At 41.8% G+C, this 17,780-nt stretch overlaps 1 protein-coding gene and 1 long non-coding RNA gene across 2 annotated transcripts in view; both read right to left on the bottom strand.

The window, feature by feature from the left end:
- VWF (von Willebrand factor) overlaps positions 1-1,273 on the bottom strand; it is a 109,654-nt gene extending 108,381 nt beyond the window's left edge. Inside the window, 2 exon segments of the mRNA XM_050324531.1 lie at positions 962-1,165; positions 1,257-1,273. Of these exon segments, the coding sequence (XP_050180488.1) occupies positions 962-988 (27 nt within the window). The 5' untranslated portion in view covers positions 989-1,165; positions 1,257-1,273.
- Positions 1,274-16,014: 14,741 nt separating this feature from the next.
- On the bottom strand, positions 16,015-17,482 carry LOC126644828 (uncharacterized). The gene is made up of 3 exons (XR_007630026.1): positions 17,383-17,482; positions 16,913-16,978; positions 16,015-16,466 (listed from the first exon to the last, which is right to left on the bottom strand). It is a non-coding gene; the product is annotated as an uncharacterized LOC126644828 (long non-coding RNA).
- Positions 17,483-17,780: the final 298 nt, after the last annotated feature.

Genomic DNA, 17,780 nt, shown 5'->3' with positions numbered 1-17,780 from the left:
TCAGCACATGGCACACACAAAGCCCTTCAGAGTGAAAACTTCCACTCGCCAAAATCAGTTTTAGCACTGCCTCCTGCTTTCTACAACCAAAACATCACCCTTTGTTCTCTACATGTCTATAAGCGACCTTCTGTACAACCAGGCCTTTAAAAATTAATAATAATAATAATAATAGGATAGGGGTGTCATGCAGATGGTGAAGTACATGTGTTCTGGGGTAAAACATAGGCGCTGAATTAACAGTTCAGGATGGAAGCTGTAGGGAGCTCCATCTAAGGGAGGTAATTTCAGTGATAATATAAGAAATTAGAGAGGCTTAAATATACTTAATATATTAATGCCAGGAGACCAGACACACTTTCCATAAGAGCCCTCCAATTAAAGACTGGAACGACTTCTGCGAAGACGAATTCTGATTTCAGGTTACAGGCACACTTCTGACTGCTGTTAGTTATGGAGGCCCCATTCACAGCCACACAAATGAATGCCGAGTTTGCCTCGTTTACAAGAGGCAGGAAAAGAAAGATCTATTATAAAACTCAGTCTAACCCAGTGCTGCTAATCCCACACTGACACGAGGCTGCCAGATAGCCAAGAAGTGGCGACTGCCTGGGAATGCAACAGCGAAGTGATGGTAAGGAAAACATCAGGCATTATCCCAGGTTACACACTTGCTGATGTATTTTTAATTCAGGCATGGTGTCATTGTGACTGAATCAAATACTGCTTTTCTTTGTTAAGCCTTCAGCTTTACAAAGCAGGCAAGGAAAAAGAGACAGGGTATAAACCCCTTTCCTTCCCCTCAGTCCCCCTCCACCTCCCACTCTATTCTGAGCTGCAGGTGAAGTTCCCCCCAGTTCTCGTGGAGCAGGTGCCACTAACAAATCAGAACAGAGCCCAGCAAGATCCAGCACATAACCCTCCATAAATTCATCCCTGGCTTAATGAGAAATGAAAGTACCTTCTGTGCGAGATTCCTCTTGCACATGAGCAAGAAACTCCTCCAGCTTCCACCTCTGGCCTCCTACAACACCATTGTTCCCCTGCTGCTTCAGAAATCGGGACTGGAATGGCTTTGGTCTGAAATTTCTTGTTTTTGTACAAGCCAGGAACTCTTGTCCATTTTAAAGGAAAGATAAAAACAGGACGTCACATCCGCCTGACCCTCAAGACAATAGATTAAATTGCTATCGTGGAAATCAGCAGCCTTGATTGCCAGAAGGGCACAATGAGGGGAAGCAGTTTTTAAAACTTACATGACAGATAAGTCTTTGAAATCCATTTTGCATGTGTATGTGTGACAAATCTCACTGGCTGAGCCAATGGGCAGCATGTTTATGTGACAGACTATTGTTGAAGAGGAACAGTAGGATGCTCCATACCTCAAAGACCACAGAAACAGGTAGTATTTTTTTTTCCTACAAACAACAGCCACAAAAGAGAAAGAAAGAAAGAAAAATTCAGATATAGTAATGCCCTGGGCTTATTCTCTAGGTACAAACATTTTAATCCTGCCACGTTCCATCAGATCAATATACTTGGCCCTTGAATTTTTATGAACATCCCCTCTGGAAAAACCTCTCGTTGTGGTAACCAGCTAATCCTGCACTTACTTTTTTGCAGAGTGGGCACAAGTTTTATGGGCAAATGTGCAGTACTGAGAAAAAAAAAAAAAAAATCCTGAGCAGATGACATCTGATTTTACTTACCATGTCTCACACTTCATATTTTCAATAGCAATTGATATTTTCAACGAACAAGGGGGTTAGGAGGCAACACATTCCATTGAGTGGGAAGTGTTCTCTCCTCTTGGGTCCAGCTGCCACGTCTCAGCAGGTCCTTCATACCTTTTGGAGCCTGAGCACGAGTGATCCCAGAGAGATGTTCTCCCTTTCATGACATGAATGCCAGTGTTATTCATGATATGGGGAATAAGATCTATCACTGTGGTCTCTTCTCTTCTCAGTTTTAATCCTTTCAGTGCCTGAGCCCCAAATAAGTCACTTCATCTGGAAACTTCCCCTTGCAAATCTAAATCCAGCAGGCCTTTGATTCACGTTTCTTTGCTTGGCATGTACAAGATAGAGGGACAAGTCCCTTGAAAAATCCCTTAAAAACAGAAGCATTGCTGGTTCTGGTCTGTAGAGATCTCCCTATTGTTATTATAAACAGCAGCCAATTACTGAACAACACTGGGCTGTTTAGTCTGTAAGGGGGATGGATGGCCCAGGTCTTCCTTTAATAGATTTTGTGCCACTGCCTTCACACCCTGACAAGTTGAAGGCCAAGCAGGGGAGAAAGCAAAAGCCTGAGCCCATCAAAAGGTGCTTTGCAGAGAAACTGGCTGCAGGAGGACAGGTTACTGAACATGGACTGAGCCTCTGAGGTTTAGTAGATGGTTCAGATAAAACAGACATCAAGACACATCTTAAGTGTCTTAGGGAGCTCGGGATACATAACAGAAAATTAATTAGATAGACAAAGAACAAGCTTTCTTTTTCCCCTCCTGGCTCTTTGTCCTCTAAAAAAAAAAAGAAAAGAAAAAGAAATGGTAATTAATTAAAGAATGCATTTATTGGTCAATATACAATAGAAAGTTTAGTGATGCTTGGGTAGATCTGAAATGCTATTTTCCAAATAGTACACCTGAGACACAGGAAAAAAATATATAAACAACTATGCACTGTCATCAAAGAACATCTATAGTCCATTCTTGGAATAGAATAGGAAGGACTTCTGAGAAAAATTATCCCTAATACTGCTTTTCTTTGCTTTGTTCAAATATTGGTTTGCATGCAGCAAGTTTGAGAACACACGCTCGTCATGGAGATTGTTACACAAAAAAAATACAGAAGTGCCTGGATTATGAAACCTGCAATGCTGAGTGTGGGAACAGTGACGAAACACAAAGGGTCAACAACACACAGGAAACATGAAACGTGAAAAATGAACACCACCAAACCCAGCCAAAATATACCCTGAGGATCCCAGCCCGATCCTGGCCCTGCTGTAGGGATGTGGAATTTAGGTATTGTACTTAATTTCTGCAGGTAAAAGGCACTGATTGATTTTTATGAGGTCTGAAAAAAAGTGTGTTCTTGGCATCTTGAGCAAAGTGAAACCCCCAGTGCACACAAAAATCAAAGGAAGGATGGAAATGTGGGAAAGCACAGGAAAACAAGAGGTAAAATCATGATTAGAGGTAGGAAGCAACTTCCCTGAAAGGGGGAGAAACTCCTAATCTTAGAAAAACCATTGAAAGGACACACGAGGAGCACCTATCACATCACAAACGACACAGAGAAGGTAATGAGTGCTCATCACTTCTCCCAGTGTAAAGGCTGGGAGCCTTTAAAGCACATTAATGGAAGGTCTCAGCACAGGTCACGATGTCAAAAAAAAAGAGTCAGAGAAATTAATGAAGGGTTAGTGCATCCCATGGATGGGCCAAACCTCAGGGACCAAATGCTGAATTCAGAGAGAGCTTGTGGCTTGGAAAGTCTTCACCCAACTGAGTATTAAATACAGGAACCTTCTTTCTTATAACCCTTTTCTTAAGAAGCTGCTGCTAAGCACCAAAATCCCACCTTTTGGTAAAAAACAAACAAACAACAACAGACAGATTTCTTTATCTTATCCCAGGCAGCAAAAAGGTTTGTCACAACTGAGTTTCACATTGACCTTCCCCTTAGTGATCCATCAGTGAAACTCGGCATAAGCAGCAACAAATAAGCCAAAAGCAAGAATAACTGCAAACAGTTCCAAAAATAAAGAGCACCTCGTGACAGTTCCTGGAAGTTTAGCAATGTTTCTTCTGCACTCCCTCTTACCTTTCCCGTGCCCAAGGAGGAAGAAAAGAGAAGGGGGAAAAGGGAGGGGAGAGATGGGGAGAGAAGGAGAAAAAAAGGAGGGGGGGGGGGAGGATAAATCAAAAATATCCACACATGAGAATATCAGCTGGCAAAGTCCACATAAGCCCATATTTGACCTTTTTTCTTTGGAATATTTAGGCTACTGCACACACTGCGGGAAAAGCCGAGGTAATAACAGGAGAAAATGAGAGCCTGAATTGTGCAGCGTGATGTCATGCCAGTTTTCAACCCCCGTGCTTCAAAAGCAGTTCATCCCTCCCTCTGGGATTAAATTTGTCCAAATGCATGGCTGCTAAAGAGTCTTTATCTTAAACCATAAAAATAATTACCAGTTAACACTTCTAGGCTGCAGATCTGTAAAACAGGTGCAGTAACAATTCACCTTGTGACACTACATATACAGTACAGTAATTAATTAATTACTAAATTAGGCAATCGCTCTGGGATACACACCAGTATCTCCAAATCTCATTTATATGAAAGGTGTCCTCAGCTGGTCTTTTAACTGGAATATCTGAGGTTTGATCAAGCACCATGAATGTCTGCATGTGCACATATACACAAATTTACACACCCACTCGCACAAATCCACCAGTTACAGTGGTGCTGACAGGAAAATATCAGTATACTGTGAAAGAAGGAGAGGTAAACAGGAACAACCAGAAGACAGGAAATATCCTCTCAGTATAGGTAGGTAGATGAAAAAAAAAATAGAGGAAAGCCTTCTTTCTCACTTGTGTGTGTGTGTTCTTACGAATAATGTCTTGATTTGTTGGTTCTTACAGCTAAATGGCTTTGATTTTGTACCACCTATCTTGTAAGTATCTGTGATTTTGCTCCTGAAACTCTGTTGCCCTTCAGCATAAATCCACTTTTTTCTGCAGTTATGGCACCTGAAACAAGAGCCACATTTTTCCAGATGAGAATTAAACAGCAAGAGTGGCTATTTTTGCAGAGTGAGGAGGCCTTGCCATTACAGAAGGGAGCAGACACAGACTCGGTGCTGCTGCTTTGAGAAACAATTTCATCCCTCTCCCCTTCTGTAACAAGACAGAAACAATACTTTGTGTATTTGCATCACCAGTGTGTCAGCAAGGGTAAATTAATTAACATCTTCTGCTCCACGCACACCAGGGCTGGTCTAAGGTCCCCAGAGAGTTACTAATTATTAAGTTTACTAATGAGAGACTTCCTGAGATGCTCCTGCATGAGCACAGGTTTCCATCCAGGGTCACAACAAACATCTCTCCACTGCCCAGCTCAGACAGCATCCAGAGCCAGCTGGAGCTTCTGTGTTCAAGGCTGACCCCTGTAGGTTTGTCCCAAATTCATTATTTTTCGAACTAGAACAGCACCAGGGTTCATTCACCATTTCCACACAAATGTCAGCAAACTGTTATGACCATTAATGCCAAACCACGTTAGAAATCCATGCTGTAACTCAGGTTTCTGCTGGCTCAGTACATTAATGAAAATTTCACCATTACCATGCTTTCTCCACACACCTGTCCTGACAGCGAGCTCAGGGCAATTCTCCACCATACACTTAAGTTAAATCAACTGAGCTCCCAGCTTGTCTCCCTAAAGTGCATTTTCCCCCATTTTTAATAGTTTTCATGACTCACCTCTTAACTCTGCCCAGAAACCAGAACTAGAGGCAGGTTTGAGTATCTAACAGTGCTGCTGTTCCTTGAATGCAGCACTGCCCATACCCCTCCCTCCTCCCACCAGCACCTTCTACCAGCTCACCAGTTTAAATAGCACAAGGCAGAGATAAATGTCCTCACACTCCACCAGAAACAAACCACCTCACAAGGATAACTATCATTCAGCAACATATAATTAATGTGATGAGCACTCAGTTGTTGCTCAGTCTTGTACTCACCCAAATATGTTATATTAATACAATTTTCCAAAGCTGTGATCTCACTAAACATTCATAAAGGTTTGTTATACATGATCTGTTTTTCCTAAAGCCACCAATATTCATAGAAAGTTCAATTAGCATAACGTAGGTACTAATCTATCCAGATCCCTTCACATTAAGTATAAATTATTTGGCCTTGTCTGTTTAAAATATCCAACGTGAATTTTCAGTGAAGTTTTGCAACGTTCTAGATGTTTGCTGCCCTCATAAGTAATGAAAAAAAACCTGTCACATCACTTCCTGATGAAAACCTCCTCATCTTCAGATCAAGTTATTTTTACATAAAACCAGGTTATGCCAGTGCTGTCAAAGTACAGCTGGCCAGAAATACCAATGAGTAAGGGGGATCTCATCCATTAAAATATGTCCTCCATTAATTTCAACTTCACTTAATGAAATATTTGTCCATGCTTTCGGTCTCATTGATTTAAATATCTTTTGAATATGGGTTGAAAAAAAGGAAGTGTCTCTGATCAAATGCTACTGTACCCTTTCTAGTGCCAGGAAACTTCTGCACACAAAACAGTTGTAAAAGACTGGGAATAGTGCTACAAATTAAACTGGATTGCAGAAAGATGCCAGTTCCCATTGAAGAATAGGAGGGTTCTGAAAACCTTCATTAGGAAGAGTAACCTTGGTCCCCAGGATTGAAATTCTGGCCTAGGGAAGATATTACAATGCATCAGGTGGAGCCAAGACTTTACCTTAAAGGCTTATTCCATTTTCTTAATCACCTTCAAAACAGAAAGGGTGTGACTTTTAACTCATTTTTATAGTGGCAAGCAACAAACAACTCTGATAATAAGCAGATCGTTAAGACAAAAACCCCCCGTGTTCCTCTTTCTGAAATGCTGATTTACCCCAGTACAGGACAGAGCATGTTACTCATTGTGGAGGACAATTAAGTCGCAGAAACATTCACTGCTCCTTGGGAACAATTGGCACCATTATGTGACCAACAAATCTGTGTCTCATGCGCATTCCCCACCACCGCCCTTTTTTTTCCCCTGCAGTCAGTAAAAAAGAAAAGGCAAAAATATCAGATTTTCCTCTAGTTCCTGGTTTCTTTCCTCACATATTGGGATGGAGGACAAATCCTAAGAATCACAAGAGATCAATCACAACACAATGAAATTCTAGAATATTAATTGGCTCTCTCACATGCCTTTTGATTTCTTTCTAGCATCCAAGATTAGCATTTACAAGATTTCCTTCAGAAACGTGAAGCGTATGTTTCTGAAACACATTTCAGGATGAAATACAAAGCTGAGATACTCACAATATTCACAAACTCCCAGTCCTCACGCTCTGGCATTCAAATAAAATTGCCCAAATACTGTAAGACTCAAAAATATCATCAAGCTAGTTGACAAAGCCAATAAAGGGATTAGAATCACAGAATCATAGAATGGACAGTTGGAAAGGACCCACAAGGATCATCCAGTCCAACTCCTGGTCCTGCACAGGACAACCCCAAGAATCCACCTGAGGGTGTTGTCCAAACCCTCCTGGAGCTCTGGCAGCCTTGGGGCTGTGCCCACTGCCCTGGGGAGCCTGTTCAGTGCCAACCACCCTCTGGGGGAAGAACCTTTTCCTAATAGCCAACCTAAACCTGCCCTGACACAGCTCCAGCCATTCCCTTGGGGGTGTGTGTCTCTCCCACTGCACTGTTCCTACAACTATGGAATTTTATAGAAGTGGCATTAAAAATTAAAAATACCCTCTAAGTTTGACTTGATCCAAACAAAACATGGATCAAGTAGTCCAATCTTTCTATTTGTAGTTGGGCAAGAACCAAACAAAATCACATTCTAATAAAAGTTTAGTTTTTGAAAAGCCTCAGAGCTGACAACTACCTTGGGCTCACTATTTTATGAGCCCATTTCCAAAGGCTTTATCTTCAGAATAACAATAAAAAGACAGTGTCTTCTGTGCTTGCCTAACAAAATCCTGGTCATAAATTGTTCAGAGCACAAAACAGTTAAAAATTAAGCTTACTTTCTGCATCAAACAAAAGAAACCAGAACCTATTCTTTTTTTCCTTCTCTTGCTTAATAGAAAAATGCGTGGTATTTAAAAGGAAAGTGCCTGAGGGTATTTGCAAGCATGAATATACTTGCATTTTTTTTTCTTTATTTGCTTTTTACTTTAGTTCACATCCTTCTCCTGTTTCATACGTAGAAACAATCCTGGAAGTCCTCAGGCCCCAGTGTACAGGTAAGTGAGCTGTGGATCCCAGCAGTCTGACATGATCCATGGCAGACAAGATTCATGCATGGGTGGACCTTCTCCCTCACATTTCAACTGGAAAATGAATGCCAAGGGTTTCCAAAAGTTAGCCCACATTTGCTTTAACACAGACTTTTTAATTAACATGCTGTGACACACACTTTTTTTTTTACATACATTTATCTTTCCATGTATTCCTCTGTTTTTCTTTCCTTGTTCCCCTGATTCAGGAAACACATTCCAGGTCATGTCATCACTTTCAGACTCTCAGGGGTCAGGAGGCAGAGATGCACAGGAGGTACTGCCACAGCAGGTGCCACACTAATTGCACAAAGACAATTTTATAGCAATTACAGTGACGGCAGAAATGACAAAACTGATTCCAGGGAGATATTTTTTTCCCCCCCTCGCAAGTCGTGAGCATCCACAATTTTAATGCAAACTGCAAGACAAACTGAACCACAAGAAGTTCCACCTCAACATGAGGAAGAATTTCTTTACATTGAGGGTGGCAGAGCCCTGGAACAGCTGCCCAGGAAGGTCGTGGAGTCTCCCTCTCTGGAGACATTCCAAATCCCACCTGGACACATTCCTGTGTCACCTGCTCCAGGTGACCCTGCCTTGGCAGGGGGGTTGGACTGGATGATCTCCAGAGGTCCCTTCCAACCTGAACTACTCTGTGATTCTTTAACGTGTAGAACCATCAATGACTCCAAGAAGGGGAGTGGCAAAAATAGAATAACTTCTCTGTAAGTAAAAACAAACAAACAAACTTTGAAAATGTTTTATATCTATTATAGAAACATATTATAGTGTAGGCATTCAGAAATAAAGAAAAATACCTTTCCATTATTTAAAACACTGCATTCTAAATCAGGAGCAGAGTCCCACCTTGTTCATTAAAAGACAACAAGAAATACAATTCTCATAAACACATGCTGATTTTCCTCCAGGCTCAGAAGCATCAGGTCGATTACATATATCTAAAACTGAAAACACATCCCATAATGTACTGTTTTATTTATAAAGAGGAAAGAAAAACACTTGCATTTTAAGCCCCTGGGAGTACCTACAAGACCAGTCACAGACCAGTGGTCCCACTCTGGTAAGTGCTACACCAACACAGGACAAAAAGCTCTGGCCAAACCAAAGCATCAGCAGGAAGACCACAGAGAGAACACTTGGGAGAGGAAGTTATGCTGAAAAAAATTTTACATATCACTGAGCTGACCTTAGCATGGTTTGGGGATTTGCTAGCTTTAGAAGTAAATTAAGCTTTAAATATTTCAACGCCGCTTTCAGCTATTTGTAGCTTCAGTCTAAAACCTGTAACTCGAGTTGGAGCAAAGAGGCCTGTTTAGAGAAGACAAACCAAAGGAAGCATTCCTCAAAGAGAAGCTGAAGAGTACTGAAGCCTGAATTTCCAGTAACCAGAACTGCAATATTACAAACATGGGCTAAACCACAGATTTAATCCTGCCAGAGACTTAAAAACACGCAGCTGCCATACTGAAGCACCAGAGAACAACTTGTATGGCATGTTATTATGTCCAAATCTCTGTGGTCCACGAAACTGGAAGGGCTCTGTCCTGAACTGGTGGTTCTGGGGCACTGAACTGAAGTTTGTGCTTGAGCTCCTGCCCATGGGACCAGGCTCTTCCAGATGTCTGGGCTCCTAATTGATGGCTGGGGATCAACAGCACTGGAAAGTAACATTCAGAATTTCCTAAGTTTGTTTTTCAGCCTAGTTTAAACCTTACTTATACACATGTTTTAATATATATTTAATTCTTCCTCCCCTTTTGACCAAATCATGGTTTTATGTGTTTCATAAAGATGAGCAGCCTTGGTGGAGTGGGGAATACCTTCCTCAGCAAAGGAAAAGCTGAAGCACCCACTCAGCAATCACCAGCATTGCCTCAGCTACAAACTAGTCAATGGTTTTTCCCCTGACAGTAGTCTGTAAGCAAAGGATGGGTATTTTACTCAGTTACCACTCCCAAAATTATTTATATATGTTTAGCCATATTTTTTTCATGCACCATCTGGAAAATCTGGCATGGGATTTGCAAAGTTCCTGTCCTGCCCCCTGGTGAAAAGGACAGCACAGAAGCTCAGAGTCTGGAAACTCCCATTAGACCCGTAAAACTCCACAATCTGGTGGCTAACTGGGAAACGACATTTTTGCCATTTAGAAAATTTTTTGTTTCCCAAAAAGTTTTCCTCCCACTTGGGAGGCTTTCTACATATCCCACATCTCCCACTACCCAGGAGTCTGATGAAGCTGTGGGCTGAAAAAAAAAGGAAATTGGGCAAGGGGGCAGATTGGTACCTGAACCAGAAGTGCCACAGGCACATTGTCTCTTCTGATGATCTAGAATTTTCCATCAATCATGCCAGAAAGCCTCTGACCAGCTGCACTGAAAACTCAGGAGCCACAGCTCCTGTCAAACAGCACCACAGTGCCCCTTCCCTTCTCATCAATTAATTTGCTTAACAAGTAATGCACCCAAGAGAACAAGGAGGCTGTTGGAAGGATTTTTGGTGGGGACAAAGGAAGGCTTGTGAATTTACCCAGAAATGCCACTCAGCCAGGCAGGAAGGTAAACCCCACACGGATGTTCTGGGTAGAATAACGCTCAGAGCAGTTCTCAGCCTGCTTTTATCCAGTTGCTGCTGAGCAGAACGGGAGCTGAGCAGTTCAGTGACACCAAAGAATGCAAATACTATTGACATCATTTATCCTGACAGAGATTAAACAGTGTGATGGTAGATCTGCTCAGACCTCCACCTTACCAGGGTACCCATAAAGGGCAAAACAGGACCCTGATGGTGGCTTTGACTACAGAACTGCCAAGGACGTGGCCAATATTGGTTCACTAATTATTATTCACTAATTATTGTGCCTCTCCTGTCTGCAAGTAACTTTTGCCTCATCTTTTACACACACTGCAGACTCTTTGGAGCTGGCACCTTCCTGCTATTCTGTTTGTGCAGCACTTACAGTGAGGACTGGGTGCACAACTCTGTTACAAATAGCAACAGCACCACACCACCAGGGGGGGAAAACAAAACAAAACAATAAAAATAAATAAATAAGTAAGTAATAATTAAAAAAAAAGGTCCAAACTGAGCTCTACCACATGCACTGAACTTGCTGAGTGTAATCCCGTGGAATGGAGGGAAGGTAAAAGCTCTGAAAGGGATGAAAGACACATTCATACCTAGGCTAGAGTTTACAGCCATCAAGGAGCTAATCTCACAACTGACATAAATCCTAGTCTAGACAAAGCTTTATACACTGAAAGGGGTAAAAATACAGTGCAATGGCATCACATACAGCTTCACACCCTTCTGTAATGAAGGTTGGGACCATTCAGCTCAGGCTAGAGTAGATTTTAAGCACCAGAGGTTCGTGCTGGCTTCCACTGCCTGTTCAACACACCATGCAAGTCCAGAGCACCTCAGATATGGGCCTACGAAACCCACACCAGGTGTTTGCAAAGGTTATCTTGCACATTTGTGTCCCAACTGATGTCCCAGTTGGTTATCTACTGCCCCACAGTGAGAACACGATGTTCCTCAGCCCTGCTTTGTAGAGGTCCCTCACAGCCTCATGCACCAGGTCAGTCACTCCCCCTCATTCTCGCTCCCCCTGTCCATTTCCAGCATTTTACACATCTTAGGATGCCTCATGTGGAAAATAACAGAAAGGGTGTAGCAGATTAAGAGGTGATAAGGAGCAAGCATGCAGCCAAGGCACTCCAACTCCCAGTCACTGCCAGGAAGCCAGAGACTCCAAAATATTCAGCCAGGGCTAAAAGAGCATCCTGAAAAGTTACTTTAAAAAAATTGCACACACCTGTACAAAATAGTCATTGTTAAAAACCCTTGTTCACTGAAGGTGTCTCCCAAAATGCAATCATGCTGTGATTCAGGAGTCCTGTTCTGACAGCTTTTCACCTGTCAGCTGCCACAGCTTCCCTCCCTGCTCTTCAGAGAGTGCTCCATTACCCCTCTGCAACTTAGGCTGCCACAGAACCAGTCTTGCTGTGGTTTGTATCTTGGCAGATCTTCAGACAGGAGGAAAACATCCTTTCTGGCAGGCACAAGCCCCTGCAGCATCATGAGACCGAGTGCAGCAAGGGCCAGATTAAACCTGAGGTTTATTAATACTGATTTTGGGCAAAGGCTTTGCTCAATACACAGTACTAGCTTTTCCAGCTCAGGATGTGTCAGGGTGAGGTTGCTCTCAAGCATGGCTATATTTACTATAATCCCAGATCACATGCTGGTGTATTAAGATAAAAATGTCTTTGAACTTTTGAATTTATTTCCCTGGTACTGATTCAGCACTGGTACTAATATCACACTGATAAGAGAAAGCAAGTTACATTATTCTAACTGTGCAAATGCAGTTTAAACCGTTTCTGGGGAATATTTTCTATGCACTTTAAAGTATGGAGTTCTAAAATGATAAGAACACACCTGGGTTTGCATCCAGCTGAAAAGATACCTACTGGGCTGCTGCTGGCTGTGCTGAGGAGCCCTTGAAATGAAAACAAACCACCCACAAATCACACTAATGGGAAGGCTGTCACTTCTGGATTCAGTCCTAGAAATGAAATATAATAGGAGAAAAGAAATATTGGCTTTAGTCCCAGATACAAAAAGTAAATCATCAGCAAGCAGAGAATGGCATGCCTCTCCTCCCCTTCATCCCAAACCAGACATCAGATTTATCAACATGAGTAATCAGAAACTTTCCCACCTTCTGACAATCCAAGTGGAAAAAAAAAAAAAAAAAGAAATGAGAAAAGAAAAAAACCCAAAACACAACAAACAGAACAGCTGTACATGGAGGTTACACATATCTATCATATCTATTAAATACACGATACAATTGCCTACAAAACCAGGAATCTCAGTTCAGCTGTAAATTTCCAGAGGTTCCTTGGAGAAACTGGAGTGGGGAACGTTACACATAGAAGGTATTTTGGGAAAATATTTACATCTATGTATTTATATATATTTATAAACATACAGGTAGATATAGATAAATGTCTGAGGACTGAAGTAGTCTCCGTTTCCTGACCTGGTATGCCAAGCTCCCCCTTCTCAGGTGCATGGCCACAGACTTCCAAAGGACCAGAACATATTAAAAGGTAAAAATCCTAGTAGTAATATCCAACACAGATATCTTATCATCATTGCTGTGGGGCTTTCAGCTTCATTTTTTGTATTATCTAACCCCAGGTTTGAGCCCACATTCCGTGAAGCCTCAGTAGGATCGAGCACTTGAACAACACATAAATTTGGACACCAAAATTACTGGCCTTGAATCACAAGTGGAGACTCTCTTAAATATGCATTTCTAATCCAGGTACTCAAAGGGGACGTGGGACTTTCCTAAAAGTTTTGCTACCAAGTGGCAGCTGAGGAGTGGAAAACCCAGCTTTCACAGGTTTGTTAGCTCTGTGCTCAGAGAAGAATAGCTGTGTACTCAGCCCCCAGAGCCCTCTGAAGAATATATTCCAGTCCTCCAGAGCTCTGGTATCTGGCAAATCTTCAACACCACATACTTGCTGACTATCCTAGTGTGCTCCAGGATAATGCTGAATTATGAACCCAGCCCTTTGCACAAAGGGTTCCCATGTTTTCTTTTCAAAAGACTTCCCTCCTCCACCCCAGAAAGTTAAAGAAGCAATTCAAAGAAGCTGTGGAAATACCAAGTCTGTGTTTTTTAGCTAAGAGGAGGGCAAAGCAGGGAGAACAGAAGTTTACAGGGAAGAGAGGGACAAATCAGCAGCCCTGATGAGAAGTTAGAGCCCAGGCCACACAGAGAAATCTGTGCCTTTCCACCTAAAGGACTGAGAGCAAAATGTTCAGGAAATGACAGTGCTCAGGTCAGGGATGATTCAAGAGAAGCGTGTGAGTCCTGAGGAAGCAAAAGAATTCAAGGTGAGCAAGCGTGCAACGAAGTTCAAGAAAAATAGATTAAAAAGAAATAAAAGAATCAAATGGATCAACAATCAGATGGACCTTAGCCCGAGTGCTGCCTCTTAGGGGCTGAGTGACACTTGTCATGCCCTAAACTGCAACCTCAAGCCATATCCACAGGGGATATTTTTTTTAATTTCAAAAGATAACTTTCAAACACCCCTTTCTGATAATTTTCCATGACTTGCTTTAGAATAATAAAGATACTTGGCGAAATCTTCAAGCTTGGCAATTTAAGTTAACCACTCTGTATAGAGACTTAAAAATAGAGATATCCACACACTGCTGAGTATTTTTAAAAGACCCTTATTTTTTATTGATGGCAGAGCCCTCTGAGTAGAGAACAACGAGGACATCTGAGAACTACAGTTTAAGCTAATACCAAGCTCTGAGGCTTAACAAAATAAACCCTTTCTTGCTCTGTATACAACTCTGACAGGTTTGCAATTCCAGCTAAACATTTCCTCAAGTTTCCATGATGAGTCAGACCAAACACTGGACCAGCTTTGTGGCAGTGAGTTTGTACGTGAGTAACGAAAGGTAAAAATGAAATCATTTTAAAAAAATCGCTTTTCTACAAGATCAGTGTCTACACTTCATATTAACCAGACACATCAGAATTTATAGCACGTTAGAGACCATACCTAGACAGGCAGAACTGAGGTTCATTTCGTGTACGCTTGTGTTTGGGTTCAGAGATACAACAGGTTATTGGAAATTTTTAGGAACAAGTTAGCACGCTGTAAGTCAAACTCAGAGTCATCAAGGAACAACACAATGCCCACAGACAAGCAAGATCACAACATTCTGGTAGGAAAGGGATTTATTACTTGAAATTTGTTGAAGTTTTAGAGCCATCAGCAGGCTAGAATCGACATGCCAGTTTTGAGACACACCTCTGAGTCTGCCTCTGCCTGCTAGCATTTGAAGAGTGGTTGTTAAAGTTAAGAACTCTACTCATCTTTTTCCCCAGGACACTCCAAAAGGTCTACTGCTTCTATTATTTTTTTTTTCTAGGTCTAGGCTATCCAGGTTTGGGTCTACTTTACTTCAAACCCTTATCCTCCACATCAGCAGGAGAGACTGCCCCTCCTTCCTCCGGGAGGAGCCTTCACAGGTTTATTGAGCAGCTTTAATCCTTTAAGGAAATAAGAACACCCAGTCTAGCCCTGAGAAAACACACCTTCAGGCATCTCAAAAGATTTAAGAGGAGGATTTAATTCCCTCCTACTTCAATTATGCTGACTATTAACATCTTTCCCCTTCAGTTTGGAGTTGGAATCAATTGCCTTCTAACAAGACTTCTCCAGAGCCAAGCCTTCCTTGCACGCTTCGGCTTTAGAGCGCTCAACTTCCCACTCCTAGAAGAGGGTACAACTTGTTAGGAAATCCTCACTGCTTGCTGTAAGGCTCCCTTGCAGCAAACTCACCTCCCTGCCACAAGATGCTTTCTAAAGAACTCAACAGTGCTTTAAAGTCTGAAAGCCAAGACTGATCAACTGAAGTCACCAGAGAAAAACTGACCGACCAAAGCTGTAGATCCAACACAACTTTAGAGCAGCAATATCTGAAATTATGGCTATGCACAGTACAAATATAATTTCAAATTTAATAGTGAGGTCAGTAAGATTACATCTCAAATCAAAACCAAGGGACTTTATTTATATCTGCAAAAAAACCCACAAAACCCAACAACAACAAAAAACCAAACAAGCAAAACCACAAACAAGCAAACAAACAACAACAACCTGAAATAATACCGTGATGCTTATTTACAGCCTCTTTGGCTTCTCAGGTGAAGACTCATTTCAGAAAATATTACATAAACAAGACTTAAAATTTAGAGATTCTAACACTGCCTCTTTTGCAAACGTGAAGAATACCCAGAAATACACATACCAACCACCATTTCTAAGGAGGCCTTCAATCCTTACTTCATGACTCTGTAGGTACAGAAGAGATGATTTTCAATTGTGCCCTGTCTGGATTCTTGTTTCCATCCATGAGTTTCATCTGGAGGTTGGGGCACTAGGTCAGAAAAGCTGCACTTGTCAGTGGCCAGCAAATTGAAGTTCACCTGGGGCTCACCAAGCAATCCTAAGACCTGTAGTTTTGCTCCACAACAAGAAAGTTTCACAAGTTATGTTGACATAAGTAGAGTAATAGCTGTGCTTTTAAAGACAGATTTTAACATAACACAAGCTGAGGTTGAGATGGGAAGAAATACAAAGCCCTGGCTTTACAAACACACCTCACTCTCTGAAAACCCTCCCGTGGAAACAAACCTTCCTGAGCGATGCCACAGGGCATGAACTGGCCCAGATTTCTCCAGGAGGGCTTAATAAATAATTTAATTAATGGTGATTTGAGGAGTTGAAGAAGTCTGTGTCCATCATTTCAAGGCGGTGTGAGCCACATGAAGAAACACATGAGAACAGCTGTAAGATATAAAACATAGTGCTCCTTTACTTTACTCACCACATTTTGTCTTTGATGAAAGAATGTCACCTTGCCCCTAACAGTATCATCTGGAAAAGGGAAAGCACGTTCAGCAACCTATTCATACTGAAAATCTCGCTTTGCTTCTGGATTTAATGTAAATACAGCCTTGTCTGGGCACTCATTAAAAAAGACTTGGCAATCAGCTCAAATTTGCTGCAGCCTCCCTCTTCTAAATTGACTCACAACATTCAGAATTTCCTCACCTTGGCTTTTACATTTCTTTTACCTCCTCTAAAGAACAGCCCCATATATGATGTATTTCTTTCCTCTGCTACTTCCTAAACTCTTAATATTTTTTTTTCCAAGAAAGAAGGGAGTTGTTTCCATTTGACAATGCCTGAAAGTCACAGATTGAAGGTAAAAACTTATTTCTTGCTCTTACTCTTGAAGATACAGATTGGTTTGCCTCAAGCAGGTCCTGATGATCTCTGCTTCTCTCATTCCATCCCTGAAATGATTAAATGTCCAGGTAAGCACAGAGAGCAAAAGAATCAAAGCAGAGAATTTCAGCTCCCCACACAACATCCATCACATTTATAAAGCTGATGCAACAGCTTCCCAGCTGATTTACATTTGACAACAGCAAATGTGATTGGCCAAATGCTCTGAAGTGCTGAGAACGGGGAGGGACCCATCCTATCGTGCTTTTCAGTAGCAGCTGTAGCAAAATAAATTTCATAATGTGTTGCATATACCAGCTGGATGCCTGCCCAACAACACTTTGCCCTCCACTCTTATGGTATTAGAACAACTAAAAATAAAACTGTCAACACTGCATGACTCTGGCATTACTTTCCAAAGCCTGAGAAGGTGTTCAAGCACCTCCTGATAATTTCAGAGACAAATGCTCACCTGCACTTTAAAAGAAGGGTCCACAAGGAGCACATTTTGGGTCCTTGTCAGCTGATTTTCCTGATGTAAAGTACGTGACACAGTTAGAAGCCCTCCTCACACGCAAAGATGAGCTGCAGCCCAGCAACACCGGCAATTAAAGTCCTGTTAAGAGTTTTCCTATGAATAATAATCCTGTGACACCAGCTGTGGATGACCCACATGCTGAGAGCCAAAGCAGCAGTTGCCACCTGTGGGCATTGAGTCTTGTTCCAGGTCTGCAGGAAAGATTTTGTGAAGTAAAAAAAAAAAGCGATGCTCAAGGAAAGGGGAAGTGATTTTTTCACAGGCTTCTCAAGCTATGAAGCAATCTGTGGTGTGATCAGTAGGAAATGACCAGAGACCTCATGATGACACTA

This window comes from Myiozetetes cayanensis, unplaced genomic scaffold (assembly GCF_022539395.1).
Source record: "Myiozetetes cayanensis isolate MyiCay16 unplaced genomic scaffold, myiCay2020 scf3, whole genome shotgun sequence".
NCBI classification, from domain to species: Eukaryota; Metazoa; Chordata; class Aves; order Passeriformes; family Tyrannidae; genus Myiozetetes; species Myiozetetes cayanensis.
Note: the sequence above shows the minus strand (reverse complement) of the source record. Positions and strands in the feature narration are given on the sequence as shown.